We start from the raw sequence: 12,047 nt of genomic DNA, 5'->3' as shown, positions 1-12,047 counted from the left end.
TCAGTAGAGCTGCCAGCCCTTGACTGGTCAGCAGCTCTCAGCAAGCAAGGCTCCTGTCCCCGGGGCCCTTGATCTTGGAGAAGTTCACCACTGTCTAGTTAAGTGTCAGTGGCACTTAATGCTGCCGTGACGCAGGGCTCTCACTGACTTTGCATTAAATACTGCCCATGTTGCGTAACTAAGACGCTGTGGACTATATCTGTAATACATGCTAGTCATCTAGTGGTATAATATGGTATTGCATTTTTCAGATGGATCTGTAATTAGAAATAGAAACAGGAAAGGCTGGAAATATTCAGCAGATCTGCAGCATCTGTGAAGAAAAGTAGAGTTAACGTTTCAGTCCAATAAAGTTTTGCCAGAACTGTGAATGGAGATCTTGAAGATTGCACAATAGGACTAATTTCTCAAATCGCAAGGTCCTGAGTGGAGCCTCATCTTTGAGCAGACATCAGAAATCCTGCAACAATCTCACAGCTTTGTGTCTTTTGATTTCAATGGGCATATATTTGTGTGAATTGTACCTATAATTTCCCACTGCACATTTCCAGTAAGTGAGGCCTTAATTTGGGTACATGTGTTTGCAAAATTGGTCCTAATGTCTTCAGCATACTCACTTCCTAAGCAATGTTGAAATAACAACCAACATGGTCAGTAACATTACCTGCAGGCAAAATCAAATTAAGCAGGTTATGACCAAGTCTCAGTTTGTTTCCGATTATAAAACCATTTCTAAAGCTGCAAATAAATTGTTTTGTTCATGCTAGTGTAACTGAACTGTTAATAGAAGATTGGTGAGATTGTGACTGACCCAGTTCACATGACAAAATCACCTGTAATGTGTTTCCAAGTTTACACTGTGATGTATGAGGTTATTCTATTCCCCACCTGCAGGAAAATATACTGTAGGCAGAAGTATAGCTGGTGTAAGTGCTGGAATCAGCACTGTTTTGAGTCTGGGAATAATCTTTGTTCACGTTTGTCTCCACAGTTGGCTTGGACAGTGTTTATGGGTATTGAGCACATTGACATCATGTAGCTGCGAGTCAATATCGATGAATAATGCGTGAAGTTTAACTGTAAATCTTCTAAACAGCACAGCTTGGAGACATAACACCTTTATTTGGAAATTCCCATCTGTTAATCCTGTCCAAATCATAGGGAAATATTAAACTTCATTCCAAAATAACTACCTTCCGGCAGCATTTCTTTCCTCTGATAGAAATGCCCAAAATTGCATTGCTTCGCATGTAAGTCATAAAACAGTGATGGGATTCTCTTTCTCTTTTCTCTCTCTTTCTCAAACACCTACAAGAAGTTGCAGTTTGCTTGTGGCTTTGATCAATTCAGATCTGCTTGTGAATCCTTGTGCTTACTAATGCAGGAGTTGATGTCTGTGGCGGGTGAGGCAGTTGGTCCAGTAACCTTACAGCACAGAAGGAGACCATTCAGCCCATCATTTCTGTGCTGGCTCTTTGAAAAAGCTATACAATTTGTCCCACTCGGCCTGTTCCTCCCTATAGCCCTACAAACATGTCACTATTATGTTTGAAAGTTATTATTGAAACTGCTTCAACCATCCTTTCAGATGAGCTACGTAAAACAAAACTCAAGCACCCTCTGGTTCTTTTGGAGTTGCTCATTGTCATTCTCCTATGAGCTGGCCTTGACATCCTTCCTGAAGTGTGTTGTGTGGAATTGACTCCTGCTGGAAACTAACCTGGGATTTATCATTTCCCAAACTAACCACTCATGCAGTCTTTCTCAGTGAGATCACCAGCTTAACCCTAGCATGTTCCAAGAACCCACAGCAATGGAAACTAGATTGAACCCCTGCAGCTTTCACTCCAAATGAGTTTTGTCCCACCACACTGAACTGGATTCAGTTTTTGGATTCCAGAGCAGAATGTGCTAACACCCGTGCACATCGAACCCCTATTCTCCCAGCAACATGTGTTCAGTTATACCTCATGGAAGCACATTTCTGACTAATTTCTGCCAGAATACTGCAATACATCCAATCAAAGGAATGAGGAGTAGGCCATTCAGCCCCTCAAGCCTGCTCTGCCATTTGATGTGATCATGGCTTATCTGGCTGTGGCCTCTATTTTCCTTCCCCCCCCCCCCATACCTTTTGGCTCCCTTGTCAATCAAGAATCTTATCTACCTCAACCTTAAAAGTATTAAATGACCCTACCTTCGCTGCTCTGTGGGGAAGAGAAATTTTACAGACTAATGACTCCCTGAGAGAGGAAATTTCTCCTCAAATCTTAAATGGGAGGTCCCTTATCTTTAAACTGTGTCCCATCATTCTAGCTTGATCTTACCGGCTGTTCACGCCACAATCCCGCTGCAGCAAGTTCGGAGAATTTGGGGCCCAGCCAAAATCTCCGTTCACTGCAGCGGGATGGGAAAATCCCGCCAGTGTGAGCGGCCGTAACATCGCGGCCTTAGTCTCCTTCAATCAGAAACATCTTTTCAGCATCTGTCAGGCCCATTCAGGATCTTGTATGTTCCAATAAGCTCGCCTCTCATTCTTCTAAACTTCAATGGATACAGGCCCAACCTGTTAAGTCTTTCCTTGAAAGGCAATCCCTTTATCCTAATGTTTTGCTCTGTTCAATTAGAACTGCTCGGCACTTAAGAACATAAGAAATAGGAGCAGGAGTAGGCCATCTAGCCCCTCCAGCCTGCCCTGCCATTCAATAAGATCGTGGCTGATCTGAAGTGGATCAGTTCCACTTACCCGCCTGATCCCCATAACCCCTAATTCCCTTACCGATCAGGAATCCATCTATCCGGTGATTTAAACATATTCAATGAGGTAGCCTCCACCGCTTCAGTGGGCAGAGAATTCCAGAGATTCACCACCCTCTTAAAGAAGAAGTTCCTCCTTTATGTGAAACTCTTGGAATTGTTAGTCAGAAACAGTAACTATTACTCATGAGCAATGCTGCTAATGCGAGTCATGGAGTGACATCAATTTGTCTTCTTTACAAGGCTCTGACAGAAGCCGAGAGGACAGTCCTGATATCGACCCTCCTCCTGACGTGGAAGACAACAGGCAGTGTGTGCTTTGCCTGAAATATGGAGATGACAACAGAAACGTGAGTATCTGTTTGCCACTTATCTCCAAAGCAGTCGTTAAAACACACTAATTGTAAATGTTTTGCTGTTAATTTTTGTGCGTGCGGGAAAACAGCAGCATTCTTTCAATCAAGGCTTAAGAGCTTGTAACTGTGATTGATTTATTTGATGTTGTCTCGCCTGCCTTTGTTTTGGGAAGTGAACCAAAGTGTCACGTTTAAATGCAAGGTTCCATGTTTTGCAGGTATTGTTGGGATGTAGATTCTGTAGTCGTTCAATTTAAAATCAGGAATTACTTGTATAATTTTTTTGTTAAAACAATTGTTTAGTCTGGAGTGTAAATTAAAACTGGTTAGTTGGTATGTATGATTGTAGCTGTGCACAGTTCTAAAGCAGCTGACTGCTGCTCCATTCATTATTGCACCTTCCAACTGGATCCGGAAAGCATCCAGCCTTGTTTGTGCCATATAAGTTCCAGCTAATGACCAGCACTATCGTCATGTCCACCACCATCGACATCGTTGGGCTAGCACTCAACAGAAGCTCACTGGACCAGCTATGTCCAAATGGTGGCAACAAGGGTAGAAACTGGTCATTTTGTAGCATGTGGCTCACCACCTGAACCGTCAGGAGTCTCCCCACCATTGGCAGGGCTGAAGTCATGAGGGTGAAACCCAACACTTGCTGCTCTCCTAGATGGATGAGGCCACAACAATACTTGAAGTTCAATACCTTCCCAGACAGAGTGGTTTACTTGATGGGCATTCCTGAAACTGGATTTAATATTACCGGTATACTGTACGAACTAAAAGGTGCACTGCGCACTCACCATTGACAATATTCTCCCCTTTGTGACCTCCACTACAAAGAATGACACCTCTAGATTCCCCTCCAGCCTGATTGGATGTATGTTGCTGTTGCTGCATTGCCACTGGATCAATATCTCATTTAACATCACCACAAGGACCATGGAAATTTGGGCCAAAAGCCTATTACCACCTCCTCCTCAGGTTAGCTAGGTGCAGCCAATAAATGTGGCATCACCGGACTTGCCCACATTGGGAGAACTAACAAAAAGAAAGGTAAAATAAAAAGTATTCATTTTCCTTCTTGAATAAAAGTAGGCTGGCAGGGTATGTTCATAGAATCCCTACAGTGCAGAAGGAGGCTATTTGGCTCATCAAATCTGCATTAACTCTCTCTGACAGAACCTTACCCAGGCCCTTTCACCACACCCTATCCACAATGGTTAGCACTGCTGCCTCACAGCACCAGGGACCTGAGTTTGATTCCTGGCTTGGGTCACTCTCTGTGTGGAGCCTGCATGTTCTCCCCGTGTCTGCGTGGGTTTCCTGCGGGTGCACCGGTTTCCTCCCACAGTCTGAAAGACGTGCTGGTTAGGTGCATTGGCCATGCTAAATTCTCCCTCAGTGCACCCAAACAGACGCTGGAGTGTGGCGACTAGAGGATTTGCATAGTAACTTCATTGCAGTGTTAATGTAAGCCTACTTGTGACACTAATACATAAACTTGAAACTATCCCCATAACCCCATACATATACCATGGATAATCCATCTAACCTACACATCTGGGGATACTAAGGGGCAATTTAGCATGGCCAATCCACACAACTTGCACATCTTTGGACTGTGGGAGGAAACCGGTGCACTCAGAGGAAACCCATGCAGACACGGGGAGAATGTGCAAACTCTACACAGGCAGTGACTCAAGGCCAGAATTGAACCCGGATTCCTGGTGCTGTGAGGCTGTAGTGCTAACCACTGCGCCGCCTACGAAATCGTTTTGCAAAATATTTGCAGAATTTTTTTTGCTGGATCCTGGAAGTTGTTCAGACTTAAGAGCTCTGTGTGCTTTCCAATGGTCTGTTTACAGACTTGCCAAAGCTAGCTGAAGAAAATGAGTGTTTTAGTACACGCCTTAGCTACTAACCATGGGGACGTTAGTGTAGATTTCTGAACGGTGTCATGTAATCTGTCTTAAAACCAGTTATTGATAGAACTGTTGGATCTTTTTAGGATGCTGGACGACTTCTGTACATTGGTCAGAATGAGTGGACGCACATAAACTGTGCCTTGTGGTCAGCGGAGGTCTTTGAGGATGATGATGGTTCGTTGAAGAATGTGCACATGGCTGTAATCAGAGGAAAGCAACTGGTAAGCAATTGGGGTTCACAGTCCTAAACTGACCAAAAGTTATGGGGTGGCGATGACCTAGTGGTGTTATTGCTAGACTACTCATCCAGAAACTCAGCTGGGGACCCGGGTTCAAATCCCGCCATGGCAGATGATGGAATTTGAATTCAATAAAAAATATCTGGAATTAAGAATCTACTGATGACCATGAAACCATTGTCGATTGTCGGAAAAACCCATCTGGTTCACTAATGTCCTTTAGGGAAGGAAATCTGCCGTCCTTACCCGGTCTGGCCTACACGTGACTCCAGAGCCACAGCAATGTGGTTAATTCTCAACTGCCCTCCTGGAGCAACTTGGGATGGGCAATAAATGTTGGCCAGCCAGTGACGCTCATATCCCACGGATGAATTTAAAAAAATAACGTAACAGAAAAAGAGGTTTTTTTTTCAATGCTGGGGAGGGAGTGTCTGCTCTGTTCCTGAAATGAAATACAGAGAATATACAAATAATCAGTATACCTGACCTGATCAATAAGTGGCAGTGATTTGTGAGTGGAGTCCATTCTATTGGTGAGAATTTTGAGGAATGAGGATGACCTCATTGAAACTTACAAAATTCTTATATGGCGTGACAGGGTGGATGTAAAGTAAAGTTTATTTGTTAGTCACAAGTAGGCTTACATCAACACTGCAATGTTGCTGCAAAGTTACTGTGAAAATTCCCTAGTTGCAACACCCTGGTGCCTGTTCGGGTACACTGAGGGAGAATTTAGCATGGCCAATGCACCTAACTGTGGGAGGAAACCGGAGGACCCGGAAGAAACCCACACAGACGCAGGGAGAATGTGCAGACTCTGCACAGACAGTGACCCAAGCTGGGAATCGAATCCAGGTCACTGGCGCTGTGAGGCTGCAGTGCTAACCACTGTGCCACTGTGCTGTCCATGTAGATAAGGTGAAAGCAAAACTAAAAGCAAAATACCGCGGATTCTGGAATCTGCAACAAAAATAGAAAATTCTGGAAAATCTCAGCAGGCCTGACAGCATCTGTGGGGAGAGAATAGAGCCAACGTTTCGAGTCTGGATGACCCTTCGTCAGAGCTGAGAGCAAAGAGAATCAATGGAGATTTATACTATGAGGGTAAGATGAGGTGCTTCCCCTGCCTGGTGAATCTAGGGCGGAATGGTGGCAGAGTGGCATATTTGCTTCACAGTGCCAGGGACCCGGGTTCAATTCCCAACTTGGGTCTTATCTTTGTGGAGTCTGTACATACTCCCCCCGTGTCTGTGTGGTTTTCCTTTGGGTGTTCCAGTCCCCCTCCCCAACAGTTCAAAAGATGTGCTGGTTAGGTGCATTGGCCATGCTAAATTCTCCCTCAGAGTCAGAGTGTGACGACTAGGGGATTTTCACAGTTACTTCATTGCAGTGTTAATGTGAGCCTACTTGTGACACTAATAAAATAAACTTAAAACTCAGAATAAGGAGGAGGTAATTTAAGACTCAGATGAGAAGGATTTTCTTCACATAGCGGGTGGTGAATCTTAGGGCTTCTGTTCCCCAGACAACTGTGAAACTCAATCAATGGGCATATTCAATACTGAAATCGATATAATTCTGGAGACTAATGACATCAAGGGATTTAGAGACCAGCTATGATCTGGCTGAATGGTGGAGCAGACTTGACAGGCTGAATGGCCCACTCCTGTTCCTATGTTGCTAATATTTTTCATACTTTTGCCCCTTTATAGTAAGCATTAAATTTGTTTTAAAAAGATTTATTTTGTCATTTTTCAGTAGCTTTCCATATTGATCATTTGTGTAATCTGACATTGTGACGTAATTATCACTATTATGTCAATGGGGGAAATATGGAAGGAAACAAAAATAAGATTGTAAAATATAGCCTGTACAGTGAAGTATAAATTACTACAGGGAATGAAATGGATGTTGTGCTTAAGGAATTTCAGAAGTCATATGTTAAGTGCCGCATGAGAGACTTGGGAATATTGAAAATAACATAGCTGCATTGATAGATACATGTCCAGAGAGCAGTAAGGAGTGAGAATGGGTTAAATGGGTGTTTTGAGATTAAAATGTTGAGTGTAGTGTCCCAGAGGTGCATACTAGAATCTTACTTTTGATTCAGATAAATGCTGTGGATTTTGGTACACAAAGAATGATCCAGAAATTTGCTGACGATACAATATTAGGGAGCATGTCAGGTTATAAGTAAGAATGTAGGAGGATCTCGGCAGTTTGGCAGAGTGGAGAGATAGGGTTGAATGCACAGAGACCTGAAGAAATGCATTCTGGGATAATGAACAGTGAAAGAATAAATTCCCCACATGAAGGTTCTTAGAAATGAACGCAAAGTCCAAAGATGTGCGAGTAAGGTTGATTGGCCCTTAGTGTCCTGGGATGCGTAGGTTAGAGGGATTAGCGGGGTAAATGTGTGGGGTTCCAGGGAGAGGGCTGGGTGGGATTGTTGTCGGTGTAGACTCGATGGGCCGAATGGTCTCCTTCTGCACTGTAGGGATTCTGTGATTCTGTATAGGGGGAAACTAGGGGGTGCAGGTATGTAGATGTTTAAAGATGGGGCTGCAGTTTAAAAGACTGTAAACAATGACATTCAGTTCTGGGTATTATTAATTTAATTTAAACAAAAAAAATGTTGGATTTCTAAGTTGGTTACATCACAGTTTAAATATTATGCGCAGTTCCAGATACCGCCGCCAAGGGAAGAATATTAGACAAGGAAAGGACCTATAGAATGTTTCTGAAATGCAGGACTGAAAAGTTATAGGCCAAAATGTTACCACCGTTCATGCCAGCGGGATTTTCCCATCCTGCTGCAGGGAACGGAGATTTGGCTGGGTGCTAATAGCAACATTCCAACTTACAGAAGGATAAAGAACGAAAGATGCTATCCACCAGTTGATGATCAGTAGTAAGAGGAAATAGATTTAGAATTATCCCTGAACTATAGATTTTGTAACAAGTGTATTTATTTAATATAATCAGTCCAGATACTCAGGTTCTAGCATGTAACTCATTCTTACTCCTTGGTTAGATTCAATTCCAGCAAAGAATTCATTTCTGGAGAGAGCGTTTTGAAAGATATAGACCTGATGCTTCAGCCTAGTGTTACAACTGCTGGTTGTGGGAGCAGTTTGTAGTGAGGCAATAAGGAAGAAGTGTATTATATTTCTGTCTCAAGTAGATTCTTTCTTAATGAGAATTGGTAGCTATTAACTATGCTAGTAACAACACTGAACTTGTTAGCTTCCAGTTAAGTCATCCATACTCCATGATTGAATTCCAGACAATAACTCATTCTTGGATATGAATCATTCTCGACATAAACCTTCCCCACAAGAAAATGTTGATGTGGAGCCGACACACTCCACATCAACCCACCCTGCAGCAATAAAGTACGTTGGGACTCATTAACGAGTGCTGAGGAAAACTTAAATCTTCCCCTGAAGCGGGCAGCTCCCGCAGTCCCAGCAGCACTAGGAATGTGTCAGTGGCGGTCCCGGGACTACAGGTCCCCCTATGTGGGGAAGAAGTTAAAAGCAGTCTAACATTGTTACATCGGTGGCATTTGAATTAACCTTACTCTGGTGTACTTTATCATAATAAACTACCTGGGTAGGGCTGAATTTGTAGAAATAAATAATAATGCAATCTAAGTTTGGTGTTTTATAGGTGATGGTTATTCATGCTGTATTTTTTATTCTAGCGCTGTGAATGTTGTCAGAAGGCTGGGGCTACGGTTGGTTGCTGTCTTACATCCTGTCAGAGCAACTATCACTTCATGTGCGCTCGGGCGAAGAACTGTGTTTTCTTGGATGACAAGAAGGTGTACTGCCAGCGGCACAAAGATCTAGTCAAAGGAGAGGTAGGTTCAAGAGATTGGAGCTATTTCTCAATTACTGTGACTAGCAGCCGAGGTTCCCACTAGTATTGCAGGTTCAAAAAATCGGTGCCACAAATTAGGAAGAAAATTCAGTTGTCAATGAAACTGACCAAAGTGTCTATGAAATATTGTTTTTCTTCACATGCAGCAAGAAGCCACCCTGATAAGTGATTAGTTTTCTAGTAACAAAATTGATTGTAGAATCTTATAGCACATATTTTCCAAATCCCCTTCATTAAGTGGAGAAGCAAATGTTGAAGGGTTTGCAAGTTCTTAATCAGTCCTGATGCACCATGCAATGTTTTTTTTTACAGACTGTTGCTGAGGATGGGTTTGAGGTTTTACGAAGAGTTTTTGTCGACTTTGAGGACATCACTTTAAGAAGGAAATTTCTGACCGGCCTTGAGCCAGAGAGTATCCACATGATGATTGGTGAGTACAACAATAGCTTTCATTTATATAACATCTCTAGTAGAGTTTAAAAAAAAATCCAACCATGCTTCACAGGAGTGATTATTGAACAAAATTTTACACTGTTCCACATGCAGAGATATTAAGACAGGTAACCAAAAATTTGGTCAAGCGTGTAGGTTTTTAATGGGTGGAAAAGTTTACATGAGGAGACTTGATGGTGCAGTGTCATGTGTTATTTATTCTCCAAGAGTGCCCAGGTTGAAAGAGAGCTCCTTGCAATGGTCTTAGATTCTTCACAGGGCGGCACAGTGGTTAGCGCTGCTGCCTCACAGTGCCATGGACCCGGGTTCGATTCCTGGCTTGGGTCATTGCCTGTACGGAGTCTGCACATTCTCCCCGTGTCTGCATGAGTTTCCTCCGGGTGCTCCAGTTTCCTCCCACAGTCCGAAAGACGTGCTGGGTAGGTGCATTGGCCATGTTAAATTCTCCCTCAGTGTACCCGAACAGGCGCCGGAGTGTGGCGACTAGGGGATTTTCACAGTAACTTTATTGCAGTGTAAATGTAAACCTACTTGTGACACTAGTAAATAAAACTTTAAAAACTTTTTGAAAAACTTAAACTTAATTGAATAACGTTTGTAAATGAACAACATTTCACTCCCATTGCATTTGAGAGTGAAGTTCACGCAGCTTTGGTGAGTCTCTACCTCCCACTGTGCGAGTTTACCAGTGTGAGGCCTTTGCTATAGGTGGGCAGCGTGAATTGGCTGGTGCATTCTAAGGGGTAAAAGTTCATGCTCCCCCTGAGCCTCCTTCCACTGCCTGCAACATGTGAACTCCTGCAGTATATTTTAGGCCCTATCCTGCCTGGATTTGCAGGAACATGCTGGAACATTCTCAGCCTATGGCACCCTGCTTGTGGGCTTTGACCCTTCACGAACATGGGTGGCTTGTACATGTTGGGCTGAATGACCTGTTCCTATTCTGTACATTCTGCATAGTTACTACTTGGGAATTTCAGGTATTTACATATCCTTAATCTGCCTCTCGTTTACATTTTTACATTGGAGTCAGTAATGTCTGGAATGCATCTGGGATTGTTTGCCTTCACTGCGGTGTAATGACAATGTTTTCAGCTAAGTTGTTTCTTCATAAAAGCATTTTCTTTGTTTAATATTGTTTTGTTTCATCCTTTAATCTAGGATCTATGACAATAGACTGTTTGGGGATACTCAATGATCTCTCTGACTGTGAAGCCAAGTTGTTTCCTATCGGCTATCAGTAAGTTTCCATTCTGTCGCTGTGACATAGGTTGTGTGTGATTGAGCAGACTGGAAATTGTGCTGTTTGCTATTGTTGATATTCCTGTTCCTGATTTCAGGATCAGTTCATTATTATAATTAAAAACTAGAAGTTCACAGCATTTGAAAGTGAAGTCAGATTGATGTTTTATGTGGATATGTTGACCATTTTCTGCTCCTCTTTCAGATTTTTCATTTTATCTAATCTAACATCTCAATAACAAGACATAAACACTTGAATTGAGATTAATTCTATTAAACTTTAGTTAGTGAGGCATAACATTTTTGCATTATTATATTTCTTCATAAAATTAGGACATTTACCAGCTATGGATACAGTGTTATCAAGTGGGTGATCTTACACTCTGGGTGGGGAGGCAATACATGCCGGAAGAGTGGGTCAGAGTCAGTGCTACTGCATTGTATCCCCAAGTCTTTGACGCACAGTCCCAAATGGGGGGGGGGGTCTTAACTGCTGAGCAATGTTGCCAAATTATCTTCAACTGCTTAATTCGCTAAGCTTCAGTTCTTCCTGTGGAATGTTCAGTCTGCCCTATAAAATCTGACTTACGGTAGCATGGAAACAGAAAATAGGAGCAGGAGTAGGCCATTCGGCCCTTCGAGCCTGCTCCACCATTCATTATGATCATGACTGATCATCCGACTCAATAGTCTGATCTTGCCTTCCCCTATATCCTTTGACCCCCCTTCGCCCCAAGAGCTATATCTGACTCCTTAAAAATGTATGTTTTGGCCTCAACTGCTTTCTGTGGTAGTGAATTCCACAGGCTTACCACTCTCTAAGTGAAGAAGTTTCTCCTCATCTCAAGCCTAAAAGGTTTACCTCGTATCCTCAGACTGTGACCACTGGTCTGGACACCCCACCATCAGGAACATTTTTCTTGCATCTACTCTGTCTAGTCCTGTTAGAATTTTATAGGTTTGCCTGAGAATCCCCCCTCATTTTTTTGACTCCAGCGAATTCAATTCTCTCTCCTCATACGGCAGTTCTGGCATTCTATGTATCAGTCTGGTAGCAATTTAGATGTAACAGTCTAGTTTTGTTTTGCTTTTTTTATTCTTCTGTCTAGGCCAGTATTTATTGCCCATCCTTAATTGCCCTTGAGAAAGTGGTGGTGAGCTGCCTTCTTAAACCGCTGTAGCCCTTG

The 12,047-nt window shown here is 42.8% G+C and overlaps 1 protein-coding gene across 2 annotated transcripts in view; it reads left to right on the top strand.

Moving 5' to 3' along the window:
* kmt2a (lysine (K)-specific methyltransferase 2A) overlaps positions 1-12,047 on the top strand; it is a 157,892-nt gene that overhangs the window by 101,450 nt on the left and 44,395 nt on the right. For both annotated transcript variants that reach the window (XM_078199059.1, XM_078199058.1), the window contains exons 20-24: positions 3,001-3,107; positions 5,125-5,262; positions 8,987-9,145; positions 9,478-9,595; positions 10,780-10,858. In XM_078199059.1, the coding sequence (XP_078055185.1) occupies positions 3,001-3,107; positions 5,125-5,262; positions 8,987-9,145; positions 9,478-9,595; positions 10,780-10,858 (601 nt within the window). The remainder of the gene's footprint in view (positions 1-3,000; positions 3,108-5,124; positions 5,263-8,986; positions 9,146-9,477; positions 9,596-10,779; positions 10,859-12,047) is intronic.

The sequence above is a fragment of the Mustelus asterias genome, chromosome 27 (genome assembly GCF_964213995.1).
Source record: "Mustelus asterias chromosome 27, sMusAst1.hap1.1, whole genome shotgun sequence".
Lineage (NCBI taxonomy): Eukaryota > Metazoa > Chordata > Chondrichthyes > Carcharhiniformes > Triakidae > Mustelus > Mustelus asterias.
The sequence above is the reverse complement of the archived record's forward strand: the minus strand, read 5'-3'. Positions and strand labels throughout refer to the sequence as shown.